The 23,746-nt window shown below is 41.7% G+C and overlaps 1 protein-coding gene across 1 annotated transcript; it reads right to left on the bottom strand.

Moving 5' to 3' along the window:
- Nucleotides 1–32: 32 nt before the first annotated feature.
- Nucleotides 33–23,338, bottom strand: tinagl1 (tubulointerstitial nephritis antigen-like 1). Its single transcript, XM_051391225.1, has 12 exons — nt 23,183–23,338; nt 19,722–20,026; nt 17,490–17,556; nt 11,988–12,080; nt 11,772–11,886; nt 9,308–9,434; nt 8,807–8,957; nt 8,502–8,688; nt 7,289–7,334; nt 6,299–6,422; nt 3,289–3,334; nt 33–3,039 (listed from the first exon to the last, which is right to left on the bottom strand). Exons 2-12 carry the CDS (start codon nt 20,017–20,019, stop codon nt 2,872–2,874), a joined length of 1,422 nt encoding a protein of 473 aa, XP_051247185.1. The 5' UTR covers nt 20,020–20,026; nt 23,183–23,338; the 3' UTR covers nt 33–2,871.
- Between the last annotated feature and the right edge of the window lie 408 nt (nt 23,339–23,746).

The raw sequence follows: 23,746 nt of genomic DNA, 5'->3' as shown, positions 1-23,746 counted from the left end.
GTAACATTTTGTGTGTTAACAATGAGGCCGTGTGGTTTTGAAAAGACTTTATTGTGCCGCACAAGTGAACACTGTTGCATTTAGTGTACACAATACAGGAGACAGACAGAAAACATTGCACAGGAAAAAACAAAGAATAAAAGTATATAATTTACATATCTTGTCATAAATAATGTCTACACATCAGTGAATATGGAGTGGTTCATTTTACATAAAATACACAACTTTTGAGTGAATGTCTGCTGCAGCTGGGTTTTTTTTTGGAGGAGAGGTTGTGTAGTTGGAGAATTGCTGAAAGTAATACCAATTTCTATGGAATAAAGTTGGGTTTTGCAGACTCTTTAGTAATATAGTTAATCCCAATGCTATAAAAGAGAAGAGAGTTTTTTTTAACCCTTCTTTTATATATATTCAGTGTATATACAGCATGTACTGTAGGTCCAAGCCAACTGTTAATCCAACATATAGGCAAAATAATTTCACACTGCCAATAAGATGTCTCTACTCTTTGATTTACGCTTTTATTAGTTTCCAATACTTCATTCTGAATGAAAAAAAGTCACGTCTGCTTTTCTCACCAGTGTCATACTGTCTGTAACTAACCCTATATCTTAATTCATTTTAACGGCGTAACAACTTGACTGGTAAAAACATGGACTTTAAACAAACCAATCTGTGCACTTTCAGTGAAGACTGCAACACAGTAATGTAAACTAACCGAGCAGCTGACATTTTGTCCATTGGTGTTTTTCTCTTTTGTAAAGGAGCTATAGTAACATGATGAAAATATATAAAAAGAAGAAACTCCTCCTTTCTACTGACAAAGAATGAATCACTCTTCAGGCAAAAGAGCTCAGTTTCACATTGTCCTTGGTGTCATTTATTGTAAACCTGTTGTTCATCTCATGTTTATTGGCTGCTCTTCATCTTCCCCTGTCCTCGCTCACTTCAGAATGAAAGGAAAGATTCAGTACATTGCAATAATAATGCTTATCTATCCACCACATTGCACATTGCCTATTCATCCAGACATTCTCTCTTTGCTTTTATGTCTATCTGCCTATCCATGCCTGAAGGAGATGATGCAGGGACCTTAAAGATCACAAGACATGACGATATAGAAATAAAGCCTTTTGAAGTTACAGCTGAAGCACATCAGGGTGTAATTTAAGGTAAGCGATAATATGCTTTCCTTTTCAAGTGAGGCCGTGCTCCAAGAAGATCTGAAAATCCCTCAATCAGCCTTAACCAGTTGAAATAAAAACATCATAAAGCGCTGCGGTAGTGTAAGATAGGCACACGGCTGATAAGTTGGAACATGTTATGTTTTTCAGCAAAAAACAATAAAAAGCTAAAATAAAATATGAGAACATAAAGCCAAACAGTTCATCTGCAAAATGGGTGACCTGACCATACGAGATGCATCGAACTAAAGACTCATCAAATACTGTAGCACAACTGGACTTTAGCAGCAGCATCCCCCCCCCCATCCTCCTCGCTGTGGTCAAACAGTTACAACTATGTAGAAGCAGAAAAGCGAGTTGATGAGCGTGTTATGAAAGTTACTACATACAGTACATCTTTAAACACGTAGTAAAATAAAAATATGACTGCAACATAAAAAATAACATCCGTAGCTCAAATTGTTACAGTGAACACAGAACAGGTCAAATTAAGACTACCATACACAAACACTTTCTTTTGCAGTGGTTAAAACCGCTCTGTTTCTTAAACGAATTACAACCTTTTTAACCACATCAGTGTTTCATTTTTCCAAATGAGACAGTGGGGTCAAGAATGGCAGCATGGCCTTTGTTTACATGTGTATCATTGTTCATGGTGACTTTTTTCATCTAGTGTGACTGGAAATTATTTATTTGACCTGCAGCCAAGACCAAATGTTTAATCTTATTTTACTGACACTGTCCTTCCCAGTATAAGCAAGGAGAAGAAGGGCCGAGATATAGTATGTTTCATTATTAAATCGCTTTAAAATGTCTGATGGGAGTAATTCTGATTGCTGGTCATGGTCGAAAGCACTGTAAACCCTCCTAAAATCACAATTAAGAGGTTTTTTTAATCTTATACTTCAAATCTCCTCCCGCTTCCAGTGTTAGAGTCTACGTTTTCATTGGAATGTGTGAGAAACTCTACCGCCTGCAGCTGCTTACTCCATACAAGTGTCTTCTCTAAAACTGAGGGAATTAGGAAAACCGTGCGTCTGTATGGCTGACAAGGAAATGTCAGTAAGGTCATCTATGATACATTATCATGTTACATAGTTTGGCTGGGTGTGTCTCTCAGAAAGGGTCTGATAATCTGACTCTCAAATTTCCTCTTTTCCAAGCTGAGCCTGTGAAACTGGGTCTGTGTGGATTATAGATTTAAAGCTAGAAAAGACTAAAGGTTCAGGTTGACAAAGAAGCACAAAGAAGAATAAAAAAGATCAGATTGAGCTTCTCCTTCTGTCATCGCCCAACTTTGACATGAACATGTTTCACCAGATATTATGCTGAGGATTCTGGGAAGTGTGGTCTTTGGATCAGTAGGTACCTGAGGCGCCTAATTGCAAGGCAACGTAGAAGAGCTTTAGCTTAGTCGAGTTTTTCTTAGTTTTTTGGTGCCATAAACCTTGGGTTAAAGGGAGAGTGGGGAGTGTTCTCTTAAAAGGATAAAGGTGGAGGGGTTGTATTGATCCCCAGTGGAAAGTAAGGTATAAAAATAGAGGGTTCAGGGGCTCTGGGGTTGATTTTGTGGCTGTCCGAGCTGGATGTGCGGAAGTTCTTGGTATGGTTCTCCTCTCGGGTAAAAACCAGCTATAGGTGGGATTAAAAACAAAGGTCTTGTGTGGTTTTAACATCTGTTGTGTCTCTAAACGTGTCTGCGACGATGGTGGTGGTGATGGTTGTGCATGTCCTCCATTGTGATCCTGCCCCAAACACCGATCACAAATGTTTCAATCTCACACTCATTGTCCCCTCGAGCGATTCGGAAGTAGCCGTTCTCTCCCCAGTTCTTTCCCCAGGAGTTGGCAGCAATCTGAAAAGGAAAGTATAGTCAAACTTACTGTAGATGAAACTTATTTTAATTTAAAATGCATTTACAATACCTGGTTATATTCATGCACATTAGGAAATGAACAGAACTGACTACACTATCAGAAACTGCCTTTAAAAGGTCTATTTTATTCCTTTGAAAAAATATGTCAGAAAGTTCTTGGGAAGCAAAAACCACAGTTACAGTATTTAGGACACCTAAAAAAGTGTTTTGCACAATGAAAAAACTTACCCAATATTTTTTTGATGTCCCATCATAGTGTCTCTCCTCTCCCCACCTGGTGCATGAAGCAAAGAGGATGGTTACTCAAAATACATTCAAGTGAACAACAGGATGACCAAATATCCCTAAATACAGACTTAAATCAGCTGTGTAAAAGTTGCGCTGCTATTTTTAAAGCATGGATGCTTTCCAACAAACATGTCTTATATATACACTTCTCTAAGTAGAGTTCAAGTGAGGGGGGGGTGTAAAAAAAATATTTCATCTTGTTAACAACATCCTAAAAACAGAGTATTTATGGCTGGACGCCGCCTAGCTTCACTCCTACATCATTCCAACCCGAAGAACACGGAATTTCCCTTTTCCTCTGTCATTTCCCTTCTCCAGATAGAAAGGAGAAGGCAGGTTTACTAGGAAGTGAACACCATGTCAAACCAGTCCATGCACTGGACAGCCGATAACAACACTAATGTTGGAAAACAAAGAAAAATACATGTGTGAATCTGATCTTAGGGGCCTATCTTTACCCTTCTCCCACTCCAGCATCTTTGTTCTCATGAAAACTTGGCAAAGGCTCATAAATTCCCATCATGCCTTGCGCTTTGGTCTTAGCTTAGCTCCCTGCCAACTTTTTAGACGCCTGCCGTTTCTGCTTGTCATGATCAAAACATTCTCCCAAAGCCAATTCCCATCCTGTTTTTGCACTCCAGGCCTTTCGTTTCACAAGAGACTCTCGGTGCCCAATCGCTTGTTATCTTTTATAAGGGAAAGGAATGCTGGGAAATAGAGTGGCTGGTCTCAAGCTTTGCCAACTCAGTAGCCCGCCACCACAACGGCTGGCAGATAGTGCCAATCTTCTATCAACGAATGACTTTATTAGCCCTGTGTTTCTCTAACTGGAGTCAGACATCACATTGACCAGGAGCAGACACATTAGAAACCACTGTGCAAACAACAGATGCTAACTACAATCTGAAACACACTCGAGAGATGGGACGTTGTGAGCAAGGGCACATACACACTTGCATATGTGTGTGTGTGTGTGTGTGTGTGTGTGTGTGCGTGATCCCATATGCATGCCTGCCTGCCTGCATATTTATTGGTATGGACAGAGCCAGACAGAATCGGACCACTGCTGTCCTCCTATCTGGCCTCCAATCAGCTCACTTGCTCACTCTGGGACAATGATGGGCATAAGCGGTGTGCCCATGTGCCCCGCCCTTCCCCAACGCCCCTCAGCCCACCCCTGACCTCTTCTCCGAGGATTGATCCCCCTCTCGCTGTCCGGTGCAGTCAGGATCAGCAGCCCAGACAATGCCCTTTCCACCACAGTGGACCTCAATGCTCTTTCCACAAACTTTCCCAGGCACTGGGCTTAAAGGGATGCATCGCTATGGGATTTGGCCTATGTAAACACACTGATGCCTGTGGCTGGCAGGTTGGAGCTCAAAACACTTTGCCCCCTGCCCCCCCTCTCTTTGCTCCATCCGTCTCTAAAGCTGTGTCGCTGGTACATCCACATCCACTCAGCCGGTGAGCGACAGCATCAGTAGAAGGAGCCAAAGAGCAGGAGGCGCTCAGTAAAGCTGGGACTCCTCATCCTCACCATCATTTCACACCATTCCTCCACAGTTTATTGACAAACCGAGGCAGTAGAGATGTAATTATAGTATGATGACATGAACGTGGTGAACAAACATGTGCATCCAAAGTTTTCCAACAACACATTTCAGAACAGCACATGCTTATAAAGTATGTGATTTGAACAAGCTAAGTACAGGTTTGAGGCTGAGGGCTTGAGTGTTTATCGCATACATGCCTATACATGCTATATGATGTCATAAAATATACATGTAAGACACGCAGATGAAAAGGGACGTGTGAAGCGGGGTTGTGTTTTGACTTCATCAATGGCCGATCAGATAAAAGTAGAGAGACTGCTGAGATCCCCTGTCTGGATTTTTTTTTCTTCTCTTTTTTTTAGAAACTAATGTTCAAGTCAAGGACAGGCTCAGATGCTGAGGTACTAAGATACAGTCAAATTCTTACAAACACACATTCCTTAGACGCCATTATAGACCCATTACGAGGTAGCTGCTCATTTCTATAATTTGGAAAGTGAGACTAGTAAGCGGCAACGTATCATTGACACACTTTAAAACCAGCTGGAGGACTCACAGAGAAGAGGCTGTCAAATATTTACAACTTAAATGGATGTTTCGGATTGTTTACAGGTCAAAAACCTCTCCTGGCCTCTCGCTGCCCTCCAAACAGTACATAAAACAGCAGAAAACAAACCACCTGTCTGTCTAAGGATAGTGTAAATGATAGGAGAGGTATTTTGGCTTGGATGTGGAGAGCAGAAAAAGAGATGAAGCAGGACGCTGGCTAGATGGCAAGCTGAGCAGTGGTGATGGAGACACCACAAAGTGAGAAGACAGAGTTTGGGGAGGGGGGGTGGTGGCAGGTAATCCAGGTGTGTCAGCCGTCTACCCGCCTGCATATTTGCGGTGAAGAGGAAGGAGGGAGGGGGGCCTTGTCTGGGGCAGACGGAGCAGTGGAGCCAAGGTGTGTCTCCGAGAGCAGTAGACTGGGAGGGAAGCTTGTGCACACGTACTCTCTCAGCTGTGTGCAAACATACGTGCAGGTGAAGCTTTGAATCAAGCCAGATACCAGCAGCTACTCAATTAATACCTGATTCATCCTTAATAATCACTTTTTTCTGCTGAAATGGTATCTGTTGAGCATGTACCAACAGTGAAACCAGACGCAGGAAGACTTGGACAAAAGTTTTTGTCCAGACCGACCGGATTAACAAGTGAGGGCAAAGTTTGTGTAACATGGCACGTGGTTTCAAGCTTTCATCATCGAATGGCATTAATGAAAAAAGTGTTTATTGTGCAAGGAGAAAAACCTCTACTTAAGGTCGTGCTATGACTGATGGGCTGTTGGTTCACAAAACACGGGAAAAGGCTCCATTTTCAATGTTTTGCCCTGTTACTGTATCCTGGTGACTTACCCAGTGATCCTGACAGAGTGTGTGCCATGTTTGCGGTATTGTGGCGGTTTGGTGAAGCTGACGTCAGTGTGTTTGTAGATCCCATTCTTGTAGACAAAGAAGTCCTCCTGGACCTCCATAATAGCTGCAAGAACAAACAAGCAGGGGGAATTAGTAGCCGGACATAACACACACACACACACACGCACACACACACACTCTATGACTATTTTTTATAAAGGCTGCTGAATCAATTATGAGAGAGATAAAAATCTTATTCAAGCATTGATTAATCTAAAAGTAATTACCTAATTTCACCAAACAAATTCAAATTGCCCCCATGAGTCACACCCACCCAGACATCAGACAGGGCAGTGTGCGTGTGTGTGAGCGTGCTAGTGTGAGTTCAAATCTGAACCTTCATATTCCAGCTCAATAACTCTCCGGATGTACAGTTCAGAACAGTGTGTGGACCTCCTTTCATCAACACACACACACACACACACACACACACACACACACACACACACACACACACACACACACACACACACTTCTTTGCCTTTGTGTTGGAGAGAAACTCAAAAAACTTCAAGAGGTTTTCCTGGACTGCTAAACAATAACAGGCTGGCACAGGCTCAGAAGCACACACACAGACGCACACCTACACGTGACTCCTCTATTCAAGTGAACTTGACAATGGTCCAGATGGGCAACAGACAGTGAGGCGGGCTTGTAAAGGAAGGGCAATTCAACCACACTGACATGTAGGCCCATCATTTTTGACCAGGTGACCAGGGTCACAGTTGAAACCCGGGGCAAAACCATCAGGATGACAAGGTCAAACATGACATCATCTGAGGTCGGACACCCAACACGAGGCTTCAAGGTGTGTGTGTGTGTGTGTGTGTTCAGATTTACTTGTCCCTTGGGGAGTGTGGTTTAAAAAAAGTAACACTCACTTGGGAGCAAATGTTGACCCTAAAATATTATTTACAAATTGAATTTTACCTTGCACAGGGCCATTATCCATAATCTCCTTCATGATCTCCTTTTCCTGAGAGAGGCGATAGAAGGAACAATCAGAGGAGAGTGAGACAGACAGAAAGATCATTACATGTCAGTGAAATGGAGAGGATGAAAACAACCACCCTGGATGTTAAAAGTCAGATAACAAGATTGAGTCCAGCAGGGCCCCCTGGCCTTAATGCCTGGCTTATTGACTTCACAGGCCATCGAGAGACGGGAACAACAGGCTGTAATGATTCTGAGAGGCACTAGCCGTCATTTAGCATTGATGGATGCTCGCTGATAAAACCGCATGTCGGCTGCAACTCAGTGGTTGGCTTTGAATTGGAAGAGATACACAGAGCTGCATGCAGAGACTGCTTCTGGAAAAAGTTTAGGTGAACGTTACATGATACTTTGTGCTAATAAGGAAGGGGAGAGGTGCTTTCTACATGAAGAGGACTAGAAGAAAGTATTACATTTAGATCATCAAGCTTTTAAATTGTGATATAAACTTTACACTTTGTGCTGATTCTTTAAGAACTTTTGGCCACTCTGTTCTCATATCGACTGACTCAACTCACTGTTGTGGCTAAGTGTGAATATATGACCTGTAGAACGAGTTGAGTAATTTGATATTGGTAGGTAAACACAGAAATCTAACTCCAGGTACACTTTTGAGTCTGGGTAGTAGATAATGATTATGGATGATGATATCCAAAGTGCAGTCTGTAAATGGTTTAATTCAATCACCGGCATGCATATCCAATATGGAATCTAAAAAACAAGATTAGGTTTCTTTTTAATTCTGTGTTATATTTCAGTCAAATTTCTCAATCCTGAATCCAACTGCCTGGACTATAAAAGCTGGCAAACATGCAGGTAAAAATATAACTTCTTGCCCTTCACTGATTCAGTGAGGAGGGCTGTCGAGCATTTAATCCTGTACTTAATCCATGTTCATTTACAATGAAATCAAGTATGCATGAGGAAAGTGTGCAAAAACACATACTGTAATAAACATGTGAGAGAGATTACAGTCTACTGAGGCACGAGGAAGTCCTAAAAATGTACACCAAGCTTATGAAAGCTGTTTACTGGAGTTTAAAGAATATGTTGTGCTGGTTGGCTGTTGTCCTCATGGAGGATAGGTGTCTAGGCTTTTTTCTTTTTGCATCATGTATCTCTGTTTGTGCGTGTATTGTTCTGTGCTCACATTGGATGAGAGCCTGTAGGGGGGTGTGGACTGGTAGATGTTGTTCTGGTAGTTGTGCGTGTTGGGGCAGCGCTGCGTGGCCTGCCTCTTTCCCCGGCCAACTGAGCGACTCTGCATCATACAGCGGCCCACCTCTGCTGGTGTTTGCTGTGGGGGTCGGTATGGATAACAGTCTTCTGTCACCACTCTGTAAGAGGAAGAGGAGGGGCAGAAAGATGTTGTCATTAAGTAATCACCAACACTTGCATTGTATTAAATGCTGTAATTCTTTTTAGCTTCTAGTTCATATAAAATAAGGTCTCCACCCTCTACGCCGGAGGTACCACCAGGCTCCGTCGATGCGTCCCCCGGCACAGCCGCCCTGGTTGCGTGTGTCACAGGAAATAAGATTTTGGGGGGACAGCTGAGGAGTCATGTGACCCATTGACTGGATGGAAATTCTGTCTGATGCCACAGCTGGTAAAGAGGATAGGCAACATTATAAAATATGTTATTTGATTGCCTACAATTAGTCACATTTAAATTGTTTCTATTTTGTGGTGCTGGATAACAAACATCTGCACATAAAGATTACATATCAACAACAAACCTGAGGAAGACTTTTTGTGGTCAACACATTGTCACATCCATTTAAAATAAAAGTATTGGGAACAACGCAGTGTTTGAATCACTCAACCTGCCAACACCTTGTCAAAAGCTGCTTCACTTGCAACGTTTTTATTCTTATGTTTTCTGTCCTTTATGTGTTATAATGGTATCCCATATATTTCCCAACATTTTCTCCAATTGTTCTTTTGCTGCTCTACCTGCAGTTGAGAAAGCCCAGGATGCAGCACAGTTGCCCTGGTCCAGTGGTTCATGGATCTTTCCTGGCCACTTCTCTGCTGAGTTGAAGTACACAGGCAGACGGTCATTCTGCGGATCCATGTTCATCTGAGAGACAGAAAAAGATAAAGAGACAGTTATTAGAGGCCTGCGATTGCTTTTAATCGCTGTTAAACTCTCACAGAGCAGCCCCTGTTGAAAAAAACCTTAACATTTCTCAGTACAAACAATTATTATCATAAGTGGCAAAGTGAAATCTTGTTGTGTCAGACATACAGAGCAATTGTTTGCCCACAACAGAACACAAACTACTGCTGCAATTAAAATATTTGTGGATGGCTTTGTATGACAGGTTTGGACCACAGGCAGGTTACATAAGTCTGCTAATCAGCCCTCCAGCAGAAGGGACTTATTCACAGGCGATTAGGACCATTTGGCCCAGTGTCAATCTCTGACACTGGAAAATAGATAGAAACCTTTGATCCCTGTCCTCTCTACCATAAGGCAGCTTGGTTACATCCGTATAAAATCCAGTGCGTCATTTGAACCAACTGAACTCTCATGGCATCCATCTCCATTTAAAATATCAACCGCAGGGCAATGATAAATCTAAATTAGGATGATAAGGCTGTGACAAAGTGCATACATTTCCCTGATAGCGCATATTTACTTGCAGGTGCTTCTCAGAAGCCAAACATACTCCATCTGTTGGTCTCCACTCCAGGTTGGATGCTTTCCTAATCTCCCAGTTATGTGTGATAACAGAGAACACACTTCTGTACAACTGACTTTACCTCTCTCTCAGCCTGGCTGCCTGCACTGCATTCCTCTGATTAACAGTAAGGTATTCAGAGAGCAAACGGCCACCTGATGCATCACTAAAGAATGTGCTGCCGGTCAGAGAGTTGTAGTTGTGGAAAGTCAAAGTCTAAAAGAGGAGAAAAAAATAGCTGCAAGAATAAGGTGTTGTGTAATAAATTCATTCATGAATTCACAATTTTCCGTCCCTTACACAGGAGTCTACAGCCAGAGAAGGAAAGACGGAGAGAGAGATTTATGAATGGGCTGCAAGGCTCTGATCTGGTTCCTGGCACAGGTAGGGACACGCTGGCGGCCGAGGAAGAAGGGGGAGTTGTACGATTTTTGGAGGGGTTGGAAGAAGTCGTGGAATGCTGGGTAGCAGTAGGGGAGTGAGGATGGATGGATGAGGGATGGCTGGAGGTGGGGAGGTGTAGACTGGAGCACCAAGCAGCCACCATCCCCTCCATCTTCTCTGTCTGATGTTTTGGTTCCGTCTTATGTAATCTGTCTGGGTAAAATGTAAACAATGACTGAGCGGATCAGAGTGGGCTGAGGTTCCAGACAGCGACGCCATTGCATACCAACAAGCAACCATAATTACCGTTAGTGGAAAACGTTTTGATCAGAGCTCCCTTGTTGGAATAGGTTTTCAACCTGCAGGAGCTTTTAAAGTGAAAAACCTCAACAAAACATGTAACTATTCACTTTTTCTCTGCATTCTCACCTGCCGCTGAAACTTCCTGCTCTTTCTCCACCAACCCACACCGCTGCTCTACATGTGTCATACACTAGTTTGAATATATGATTCAAACTAGTTTTGGACTGGTATACAGCACATATTTCAATAGGTTTTAAATCTGTATTGTTTCAACGTCACACAGTGCCTAAAAGACATGGTTGACAAATAAAAGACACCATTACAAACTGAATATAAAAGGTTTTTTGAAGTAATATTTTGACTTGCATTTGGAATCCTAACTAACTAGATGACCTGGCTGTATGTACAATATTTTTGCTTCTGGCAAAAGCCACCAAAAGGAAGAAAAGTATTACGAAATTTCGTTTGAGGGAATTCAAATTAAAAACTTTTCTGTTACTTCTTCAGCTTCACTGAGCCATTGTTGGGTCAAACTTTGCAAATTTATTTGTGCACGAGAGTACTTTTCAAAAATCTAATCTTTATGAAAACAATCTCAGCTTGAATGTTTGTATGAAATCTGGAATCTGGAGGACTTAACATAACAGTGAAGCTGTAAAAAAAAAATAAGAAAACATGACAGCTTCAATGGGAACAACAAATACATATGTGATGTATTTGACACTGCGTGATTGAAAGTAAGTTAAATATTTTTATAGTTTAGGAGGTTACACTCACTAGAAACAAGTAACATTATATACCTCCAGTCCTTGTATGGAAATGTGTTCTTTCTCTTCAAAGCAAGGTCAGAGGTCAAAGGTCAGTGACAAAACAGTAGCACTGAGGATGGCAAGGATTTCATGACTAACCTTAAGGGCACTTGAGCAAAGAGTATCAACTGCCTGTGCCTTCAGGAACTTGACCACACACATATTTCTCTTTCTTTTTGGTCAGTAGGGTCCTATTGACCTTAAAAATAATTTTGAAGAATGAAGACAGTCCTGTACCTGTATCTCATTCATGTTCATAATAGTCCTGGTGGGTCTCTGTGTGCCCAGGCGGTACCGGATGCCCTCGTCGAGAGTCATGCCGTAGAACTGACTGTAGTTAGCTGCCTTCCACCTGAAAATTACAGACAAGATGTTAAACACCAAGATTTTTTATTATAAAGTATCATCAAGTGTGTGTGTATGTGTGTATGTGTGCCATTGTTTATTTTTTACCCATAGTTTCCTCTGTTGACTGCATGGATAACGTCAGGCTCCATCAGACAGGCATTGTCTTCACACTCCCAACGTCCTGTGGTCCCACATGTACTACAGAGTAGAGACAAAGTGATGAGATCATTAAAAGGCATTAGCAGCTGTAATTGCATAGTTTCAGTCTCCATATTTTATACTAAAGCCAGTCGAGTCACCAGCTTTAATATAAAATGCGATTTCAGAGAAAGAGAAATATGCAGAGTCTCAGTGGAATTCCCAAATAAGAAATTAATCGAGAGAAGTACGTCAGCAACTGGAAAAGACTGGAAAAAGAACGAATGAGGGGGTGAGAAATAGAGGGAGAGGTTAAATGAGACATACAGCCTTTTAAGGCTGTAGAACGCAGATCCTATTTTAGTCAGAAGGAAGCAGAGAGAACGAAGAAGTCAAGAAGATGACATAAGTGATAAGAGAACAGGAAATTAATGATGACATTGTTTACTTTGAGGATGCTCAAAAATAACTTGCACACTGTGTGTGTGTGTGTGTGTGTGTGTGTGTGTGTGTGTGTGTGTGTGTGTGTGTGTGTGTGTGTGTGTGTGTGTGTGTGTGTGTGTGTGTGTTTGTGTATGTGTGTGTGTAGCCAGACCAGTGGTGGAAAAGTGCCAAGATCCTTGAAAATACCAATACAATAATTAAAAGTACATTAAAACTAAGAGTCCTGCAGTTCTTTGCAAGTAAAGGCAAAAGTTTTATCAGCAAAACATAATTTAAAAGTCGTATTCTCTTTTTTTATTATTTCAAAATGTTAATTATGCTATTAGGTACTGTAATAAATATCATAATTTCAAAGATAATTCGTTTCAGATTAACATTTTAACCAGTGAGTGTAGTTTAAATTACATGTTGATATTTCCCTGAAATGTAGAAGTAGAAAGTAGAAATGCTTTAGTAAAGTACAATTACTTCAAAATTGTACTTGAAAAAACACACAGCTTACTCACACAGATGAGTCATTGTCATTGGTAAGAAGTTCACCTTCCACTGATACCTCGAAGTAAATGATTGAAAAAACTGCAGCAACTTCAGTTTCACCAGAGTCCCTTAAACTTGTCGATTAATAGTTTGAAACGATAACCATCTACACGGCATGTGTCCTGAAAGCAGCTGTCTGAACAAGGCAAAACATCCAAACTTTATATTATTCTACTAGCTATAAAATAAATAGAGAATTTACAGTGATTTACACATTTTTGTGTCTTCATTTATTCTGGAGACATTCTGTAATGTTGCTCCACAGTTTCTTATAAGAATAGTTTGACATTTTGGGAAGTTTGTATTCTTTGCTTCTCTTAGTTGAAAAGATTGATACAACTCTCGTGTCTGTCCAGTTAATATAAAGCTACAGCCAGTAACCAGTTAGCTTAGCTTGGCATAAAGACTGGGAACAGGGGGAAACCGCTAGCATGGCTTTGTCCAGCACCTCTAAAGCTCACTAACACATTACATGTTGTTTGTTTAATCACTGGAAAAACTTGAAAACCAACAAGTTGAGGTGTTAAAGGATTTTTTTAAATCTTGGCTGGACTAGATAAAGCATTCTGTAGGTATTAAGTACCTTTTGAGTAAATAGCAAACAGGTGACAAGCTAGATTATTTAATTCCCCTTCAAAGGTTTTAAAGCTCTAATGATGTTTTTTTGGTTTCTTGGTTGTTTTACTGTAAATGTTTTTGTTCTGCAATCCTTCTCACTAAGACTACCTGGTTAAATAAAGTTTCTAAGTCACTATAAATGATTGTGTATAACAGCTGCAAGGTCAGTGGTCGTTTTGGGAATATCATAATAAATGAGTGTGTTAGCGAGAGAGAAAGAATGAGGGGTGTTTCCCACAGAGGCGTGTGTAGACTTCCAACCATAAAGTCTACTGTACATTATACATCATGTTTACAGAGAGGGGAACCTGCCTATTAAACACACACACACACAATGATGGAGAGGCCAAATTCCCCTTTTATCACACTGAAGCTTATAGAGTGTGTATCACTTCTCAAAGTGCACTCCTCCCTGCTGGGTCTCTGAGACACAAATACAATGTTCAAGCGCACACCCACACACACAAATACACACATTGGCAGAGCAGTGAGTGTCTGCTCAGCCTCCCACAGACAACTGTCTGATGGCTTTGATTGGAGGAAAGAGACAATGACCTTTCACCTTTGCCTCCCTTCAGCAGGAACACGTGCAGCTCAGTGCAAGGGAGTCAAAAACAACAATAAATCCACGTAGTAACAGTACTGGACGCTCACACACACACACACACACACACACACACACACACACACACACACACACACACAAAGTGACAGGAGAAATGACAGACCCATGGGGAGGCAGAGTGTGACTGAAAATGAAATACGAGGACTGTGAGGACAGAGGGAGGCCATATTTCACATTCTTCGTCACCCTCCTTATTAGAGAAAGACACTCTCTTCACCTCTGAGACCATAAACATACACACACACTTGCATACATTTGTACAAATGCACACACCTGGGTGACATGATCCTGCCATATCAGTGGGAACAGAGCCTTGTTTGTTTGTGTTCAGATATCACACACCTACACCATCTGAGATGCTCTACAGCGTTTCAAAAAAATCCAAGGTGGCATTGGCTGTTGTCCAATCTGAAGTGCCAGCAGGCAGCGCAGAGCTGCTGCCAAATCAAAGCGGAGATAGTCGCTCCTTTGGGCTACGTGAGATTGCTGGTGCGAACAGTAGGCGCCACGTTTCAGATCATTTGGAGCAGATAAGGAGTAATCAGGACACCAACAGCTCAGGGGGGAAAAGGCCTCGACTGGAGATCCCATTAACACAACAAAAGCCTGCCACGCATACAGTATCAGGGTCCATCTTCGCACACACAAACACACAACAGTAAACGTAAACATTGCTACAATATTTCATGTCCTGTGTTTCTATGCTGTCACTACTGATACAATCTACCCGAATCTATTTCAAACTGTAGGAAAAGATCAAGTTAATGTTGATTGTGATTCTGGTGTCAAAGAGATTATTTTTATCGATTATTTTGGTGATATCTGGCTGTTTGACTTCCTATTTTGCTCATGTCAGGGGTGAGTCAAAGCATGTAGGAGGTTAGATAAGAGTGTGCAGGAGTTCAACCACTACTAATGAGAGACATGAGGTAAGAAGAGGGATTCCGTCCACTCAAAGCGGAAGCTCTGATTGTGAGAGATGGGAGGACGCACATTTGGGAAATTAATAAGTGGAGAGAGTGGGAGTAGGAAATGGGAGTGTGAGTGTCCCTCCGCGCCAAAGTTGTGGTGCAATTTTTCAAACGTCCATGTGTATTGCCTTAACATGCACGTGTGAGAGTGTATGTGCAAAAGACTCTTTTGTTTGTCAGTGAAAGGGGGAGTTAGCACATAAACGCTGCTTTCTGGTGACCTGGAACATTGGAGGCTATTTTTATCACATAGCTCGTGTTTGCTCAATCTCCTCAAGAAGAAACACCAGCCCCGCCATTTATCAACTTCCACACTCACCTATCTACGCACCCATCAGACCCTTTATGTCAAAGCTAATTGAGCTGCCTTGATAAAAGTCATACTTCAAGCCTATCACGCTGACAAAACACAGCTACTGGAGTCAAACAGCTGCTAGGCTTATAGCAGAGCATGTGGAGATCAGTGGGGTCAGCATGGTTTGGGTTAGACGTGTTCATGACAAACAGCCACAGTGTGTTCTTGTTGCATGAAAATAAATATAATACAGATGTACAAATGGATGTTAAATCAACATTTGTGTGCATGTTCACACACCTACACATGCTTACAGGGTCTTTGAGGAACATCAAATGACACCGGTGTGAGAAACCACAGTGAAGGATAGGTGAGGAATTCCTTCTTCTTGTCTTCCTCACTGGACTCCTCCGTCTCTTTCCTCTCTAGTCTCTCGAGGACTGATTTACCTCTCCTTGACTGTTGTCAATAACATGCAGAAAAATGAAAACAAGACACAAGTCCTTGGCAACAAGACACATGTCCCCGGCCATGGAGATAAAAGTCACTGTGAGCTAATCTAAAATACTGTTTGTAGAAACTTAACATCAGGGTCATAAGTGAAGAGCTGTTTGTGAATTTGTCCGCCAGTACCCCTGAACTGGATAAAATAATGCAACTTTGTCAAAGCGATCTCACTCAAAGAGTCATAACAAGAATACACAAGATATGTATTCCAGCCTCAATCGTGTGTTAGAGCAGAGCAGATTTTTATGTACATCAAAGTAGGAAATCAGTTCGGTTTGTGATTAAATTTGCCATGTTAATTTGTAAAAGATATGAAAGACACTTAGAGATGTTGGCACACACAACATTGCTACACAAAGGGAAAAATGGGGTCTGTTTTGATTTATTCTCACTTTTGCAGCTACTCTTCTTCCTGTTACAGACTACCAAACTTCATAACAGATCAAACTTGACATTAGCCATTCAATACATGGTCTATATAAATGAACTGACTTGACTTTCCTTGACTTAAAGGACCAATGTGTAGGATTCAATGGCATCTAGAAGTTGCAGTTAGAACTTAGCTTCCAAGCGTGTGGGAAAAACTACGGTGACCACAAAACTCGGCCCTGTATCAAGAGCCACTGTTTGGTTGGTCTGCTCTGGGATACTGTAGAAACATGTCAGTTCAGCATGGCAGCAACTGTAGAAGAGAACTCACTCCCTCTGTAGATAAAAACGGCTCATTCTTAGGTACCGAAAAAACACAACAATTCTTATATTTAGGTGATTCATCGGTGTTCATTAATGTATACGAAAACATACCAACAAATATTATATTGCATTTCTTTCCAATAGATCATAGATCCTCCTAAATGTTAAACACTGGACCTTTAGGTTTAAAAACAAAACTAAGAGTCTACCAAAATAACTTATGAGAAAAAGAACTGTTATGGGTTAAGAGTTATGACGGAAAGTAGAGGAAGTGGAGCTTGACAGTGTCTGTGTGTGTGTGTGTGTGTGTGTGTGTGTGTGTGTGTGTGTGTGTGTAAAGATCATGTGATCAAAGTAAGATTTACGCACAAAACTGAACATTACTCCATAAAGACACCAGTGGGCTTATTATTAGAAACACATGCTTTGCTCACACATATTTCATAAACCAACACAACTTAATTTTACATTCCGGTACAGATCCCAGAGGTTTTAAGAATGCCAAGTATATTGCATGAGCGAAGATTTTGAAGAAACATGATGCACAAGACATTTAATTTTAATTGTTTTGTAATGGCGCATCCATAAAAACATGGCGTCTTGGGCTTGAATGTTTCACTCAGTAAAAGCATCTAAGGGTTTGTGTGGAGTGTGAGAAATAGGGAAGTGAGGAGGGGGTTGTTTTTCAAACTTTAAGCTACTTAAGGAGTAATTTAAGGTAAACTACAGGATTTAAGAGGTTAAAAGAGAAATAGAGGAAGAAGGAGAGGTTTACATACCATAAATTGCAGTTCTCTTTGTATGTTTGCCCCGAAAAGAACTTGTTTCCATTTCTTTCGCAGGTGCCTGAGAGGAGACAAAGAGGAGCAACTTAATATATCTGGGTTTGATGTGGCTAAACAACAATGATCCTACCACTAATCCAAAATAAAGCCATGCACAGCCTCAAATACAGAGACAGAGATGCAAAAGTACATATACAGCGCTCACACTTAATATAATGCAATTACACTGCCTAAATTCCTTCACTTGCAACCACAATAAAAAAAGTGTTAACAGTAACTCCCTGATGTGTTCAGTGTGTGTGTGTGTGGGTCTGTGTGTGAGTGTATACACAGAATATGTGAGGTCTAAGGAGCTCTGAGCTCCAGTAATCCAGTGTAGGAATGTGGCGTTAGCTTCTTTCCTGCCTTCCCAGGCTTCCTGGGCCCTCGTCATGCTTTAACCAGCTTACGCTCCTGAGACTGAGGGAAGGGGGCTGCAAAAGTAGCCCGTCCATTACCTCCACAATTAAGCACCAAAAAATGTATTAACATTTGTGAGCTGCAGTTGTGCGATAAAGTCCACTCAGCATTGTGACAAACCACAAAAATGATTCAGCAGTGACACAGCGTTAGAATTCCTCTTGAATGAATTTGACCCATTACACTTGAAGTTTGAACCCTGCTCACTCACAGATTGTGAAAACTATATTGACTTGGTGACAGATTCACAATGAGGTTTATCTACAAGCTGATTTACAGTGATAGGTGTTCAGGTGTGAATTTTATATGACAATGTACAGCGTGAGTAGGTTTTCCTGTGAGGCCCAGAGCTTATTGTGTGATTTATGACTGAGGCCCTCTGATACCCACCTTCCACCCCTCAGCTGTCTCACACAGTCTATCACAACTCTGAACTCTGCAGAGCTGCAGTGTGACAAGTTACACATTGACAGAAATTATTTTATAGAGGGGAATTCCATTGAACTCAAAGTCTGTGATTTCATGCAATAGGTTTACATTTTTACATAGCATAGCTTTGAATTCTGTGAGCGAATATTAGAAAATTACACACTGACTTTGACGATATAATGAGAAAAGTCCAGCTGAACAAAGTCTTAAATATTGAGTAACGGACTACAAAAATCTGTGACTGCAGGGCAGCGATAATAAAAATGACCTATTGTACAAGTTTGTCACCTCCTTCCTTTTGAAGCGCCATAGCTTTCCTGCAGGCTGTGTGACCATGTGGTCGAACATGTTTGTGTGTGTGTGTGTGTGTGTGTGTGTGTGTGTGTGTGTGTGTGTGTGTGTGTGTGGCTCACACTTAAACATGCATTAGTGTGTGCGTCCCACCTCGTGATCCCCTTACCTTATCGTCCAGGGAGCACATACCTGCACCAACTCCTCCTGCCTCCCGTCCTGCACCCGTTGTCTGTCCCTCCCTCCCTCCCTCCACATAGCCCACATTCTTTCTCCTGACCTCCATTCATCCCTCCATCCACCCCTCCACCCTCCCTCTGTCTGGGTTAATAAGAAGCCTACTGTTCCCTGTAATGTTCTGTTCTCAGGTGGGCCTCTGCTGTCGTTTGCACATTTTACACCTCTTTTTCGAGAGAATGGTACTATAACTGTGTGGGGAGTCTAAACATAGTAGATTGAACTATTAGATAGTTGGGAGAAATGAGCTGAATCTTAATGTATCTGATTTGGGACTGAACAAATATGATCAGTGGAGGAAAAGGTTATCAGCATTATTATTTTATGATTGTTTTATGGTAGAGCAGGGGAGTTTTTTGTTCTTATATTATATTTTTAGAATGAATAAATATAATTTAAAAAACAGATCAAACATTCATGTCTGCCCTGGGTCATAAAGTTGTGTTTGGCCACATCCAAAGGAAAACAATCCTGTCTCAGTATCAGAGCTTTATTTATCCTTATCTGAATCAAACAACTCAATCTGTCTGGGCCTGAGAGTGGCTGTATTTTCAGCTCCACGACCCACCAATCATTTTCATTCTGACTATTATTTTAAGTATGTTCCTTTCTGGTGAGTTTAATTAAGAGAGAACAGGTACGTAATTGTAATTCAGTTTCATGTGTCGTGCTGCTTTGCACTGTGATCTAGCACACAGTGTGTCAGTGGGGTTCTGGGCAGCTCTCTGTATGAGATTAACTAATAACGACAGGGCCACACTGATACACACACAAAAACAATTACAAATTTGCTTGTGTTGCCTCACTTACCAATGAAAGGTGGCGCCACGCCTAGACAGTGACCCCAGAAGTCAGGGCAGCAGTCGGAGATTGTGCGGTTGCAGAACAAGTCGCAGTAGCAGATGGTGTCCAGGTAGGGAACTGTGCACAGGTCGTCTCTGCCAGGGCAGCAGCCTCCTCTCCTCTGGCAGTAGGAGCCAAATGGGTCCCTGATGCCGCCAACATGGAGGGGACTGGCAAGCTCTCGCTTGGTCCTTCTGGACAGGATTCTCTCTGCAGTGCTTCCTCCCACCACCAGGAGCAACACAGTCAACAAGAAGAGCTTCATGATAAATCTGTGTATAGGAAGGGGACAGAGCATAATGCTTATTCTTGTAATGGATATATGATGAAGTAGAAGTTGGCTTGCTTTTCCCAAGAAGAGACACACTCCAAATGCTTCACACTTGACAGGAAGAGGGGTGAAGAGGTTGCACTGTGAGCAGCATAATTGGGGTATGACTGCTGCCAACACATTGTCCCACCTCCTGCTGTGTAATTCACATACACACTGATGCATATACACTCAGTAGCACACACACACACACACAAAAGATACATTTAAACAGAGCTGGTAGCAAGTGGTCTAAATAGAAACCCACATGATCCTCAGAGATCATCCGCTTATTTTTCCGACTTTCCTTTCAAGCAGCCAAGACAAACAGCAGCTAAATTTGAAAATGCCCTCAGTAGGAAAGTGATGGAAAACAAATATACAATGTTAGAAACACACAGGTCTTGAAATGTCTTGATGATGTATGACGGGGTCACTTCAGGTCTCAGGGTGAGAGGTTCTTTAGCTACCTTTTTTATACCCTCAGCCCTGACCCTGCTGAATATGTATGTAGTTCCCACATTTTCCCTTCGTAAGTGCTGGTATAGTCCCTGTACCCCACTGTTACTTATTAATGCTCCACTGTTTGCATTGCAGTGGCATATACATCCAGCGACACAATAATCACCCTGTATTAATATTTTACTTTATAGAAGGACCAGCCGGTGCATGAGGGATGGAACAGTATCATCCGCGATTAGCATGCTATCTCGGTCATGGAAAAAAGTAATGTCCTACTATCAAAGCTAATCTGTCATACTTGAGGAAATAGTCTAAGTGAACAGACACAGCCCACATCAAGTATTAATGGAGCTCAGAGACAATGAAGTTTATCTAAATGGGCGTGGTAACAGAGCAGGCAGAGGGAAACCATAAACGTACAGTAAATGTCTTATTGACACAGTCATTGAAACTAATGACATCATACACACACACACACACACACACACACACACACACACACACACACACACACACACACACACACACACACACACACAAAGTGACAGGAGAAATGATTGTGTGGATGCGTATGTGTGAGTACTGGTCACAGGTTACTGGATGGGCGCCTCTATGTGGGGCCGGACAAAGACGAGGGGTTGGCCCGCTGCTTACATAAATGGCATAATTAATTAACCAATCAGATCTCAGAACACAATGGACACTGCACATAAAGCGGGGCTCCGGAAAAGATCTTTGCTGTGTTGTTTTCTGCATGACTGTTCCTTTAGTTGAAGCACACACACACAAGCATATGGCAGCATGGGATGGGCAGGTCTCCTCCTTAACACAAGTGTTTTGTTGTGGCAGACGCTGAGCAGCAGTGCAATAAAACACCCACCAGTCTGCTCAGCGAGCTGCTGAAGCCTGCAGGTCAAACTGACACTGTGAAACAGTGCCTTCATCAATAACCTTCCTAGACATGGCAACATTAGCCAAAAAGATCTCCAGGTAGCTTCAATATAGTTAAATATTTGATTGTGTTTAGAACAGTTCTCAGGTTAAGCGAGATAATATTTATAATTTTAGCCACAAGCCAAACATATCAACTGGCTCCAGCCCCCCAAGACCCTAAAAATTATAAGTGATTATAGATAATATATGGATGGCAGACCAGTATGAGATGCCAATCAATAGTTAGTAGAGCTTTCAATACTTAATACAATGATGTCTCAGCTCCTTTCAGTCTTTAGGGTTTTACAGAGTGTCACAGAAGCTGCCATATGGCCCATCAGCGCTCCAGACAGCTGTAGCCAAGCTACTGTTCCCACACTGCAGACACAAGGCAGATGAACCCAACTCTCTCTCTCACACACACACACACACACACACACACACACACACACACACACACACACACACACACAAACACACACACACACACAGAGAGAGAGATATACATAATGTTCATACACACATCACACAGTAAAATTAGAAAAGCTGCAGTGTCACTGTCTCAGCTGAACCCTCATCACAGCTTCAGGACCAACCTGAACCAACAGAAACCTGCATGATCTCAGTAAACTGAGAACGGCTGTTTGTAAAGGTCAGTTTAACCCAGATTACAAAAGACACACTTCCTCTCTTAAGTCTGGTGGCGTCTAGTCATGCAGTTAGTTTTGTTTTTATTTGCCCTGTTTTTGATTTAATTTAACAGCAGCAATGTCCAGGCAGTCTTATTAATGCACAGACCTCAATGAGAACACTTTAAAACTACTTTCTACTTAAGAAACTGTCAATACAAACTTTTAACTTTTTATTTTTTTTAATTTTAATTATAATTTTTCAATGCTTCGGCCAACATTAGAAATCTACATGGCTTCTAGAGGTTAGTGAGAAATGTTATTTTGAAACTTGGGGGAACCAAACCTTTCACTGTTCCCTTCTAACACATGTCCTATGACCCCTCTCTTTCACTTTCCTTCACACAGCTGAACTTTGAGATATTACTGCACCACCCACCAGATTATTCAGGCATCTTGCCTAAGTGTATCTGTATAAAAGCCCTTTCAGCTCAATTTCCCTCTGTGTCACACAGTCCTTGACGAAACACCCACCAGGTCAAGGTAGTGGAGAACAGAGAACATTTATAATATTGTACAGGTGTCTTATAAAGCCTGGACAACAACAGGTGAGTGATGGGATGACTATTATCACTCTTGATGTGAATTACACAAGAGGAGCAGCCACAGATTCTCTGGACTCGGTGACCTCTTGGAAGAAAGCTCAGCAGTCTTACTCATATTCTTGAACCTCTGAATAACATCTTGAAGTATGAAACCTACAATCCCACACCCAGAAGGTAAATATGTTGTAACAGTAATTCTTTTATTAACTTTAGTTCTGTGCCCATGGCTAAATGAAGAAGCAAAAGTGCAGAGGAATTAGTTCTAATCTAATATATAATAATAATAATAATAATAATAATAATAATAATAATAATTATGATTAGCAAACATATAAATCAAAAGAGCTTAGGAGTTTTCATAAATCAGGGAGTTATTCTGGGTAACATGAGCTCAGTATAAACCAGGCTGTGACATTCAGCCTGCACCTGCCCGGCATAAAAGAGGGCTGCTGTTGGAAAGTGAAGAAAGCAGAAAAAAACTGTTGTTACCTTGAGTTAGAGAGAGAAATCCTGGTTTTGTAATCCGATAGAAAACCGCAGAGCTTTGCTGATGTGTTGCACAGGAAGTCATTCACAGGTAGAGGAGGTTTGGGTAAAAGGTCAGTCTCCTCTGTCCGCTGTTCTTCACTCTCTCAAAGGATCTGGTCTGTCAGACTCTGTCTTCTCTATATACAGGCAGTCTGCAAGGGCTAACCACTCCCCCACCTCCCCTCCGGAGCCCCCCTTCACTCTCTGCCCTGTCCCTTGCTTCACTGCCTCCTGCTCAAATCTGTGCTCTCTCGCTCTCTCTCTCTCTCTCTCTCTCTCTCTCTCTCTCTCTCTCTCTTTCTCTCTCTTGCATACACACACACTTCTTTCCCTGTGACAGGTTTGCAATCTCTTCATGCCTTTCCTTTCCTTATGAGAATACAACCACCGATATGAAAGTGAAATGGGTTTTTGCACTCAGACACGTCTATACTCACTCTGCTGCTTCTTCTTTTATTTTCTTTCCACTGTAGTTTTCAGTGACAGCGGTTTCCCCTACACTATCTGTGGCTGCAGGGTCAAATC

Source organism: Dicentrarchus labrax, unplaced genomic scaffold (genome assembly GCF_905237075.1).
Source record: "Dicentrarchus labrax unplaced genomic scaffold, dlabrax2021, whole genome shotgun sequence".
Classification (NCBI taxonomy): Eukaryota; Metazoa; Chordata; class Actinopteri; family Moronidae; genus Dicentrarchus; species Dicentrarchus labrax.
The sequence above is the reverse complement of the archived record's forward strand: the minus strand, read 5'-3'. Positions and strand labels throughout refer to the sequence as shown.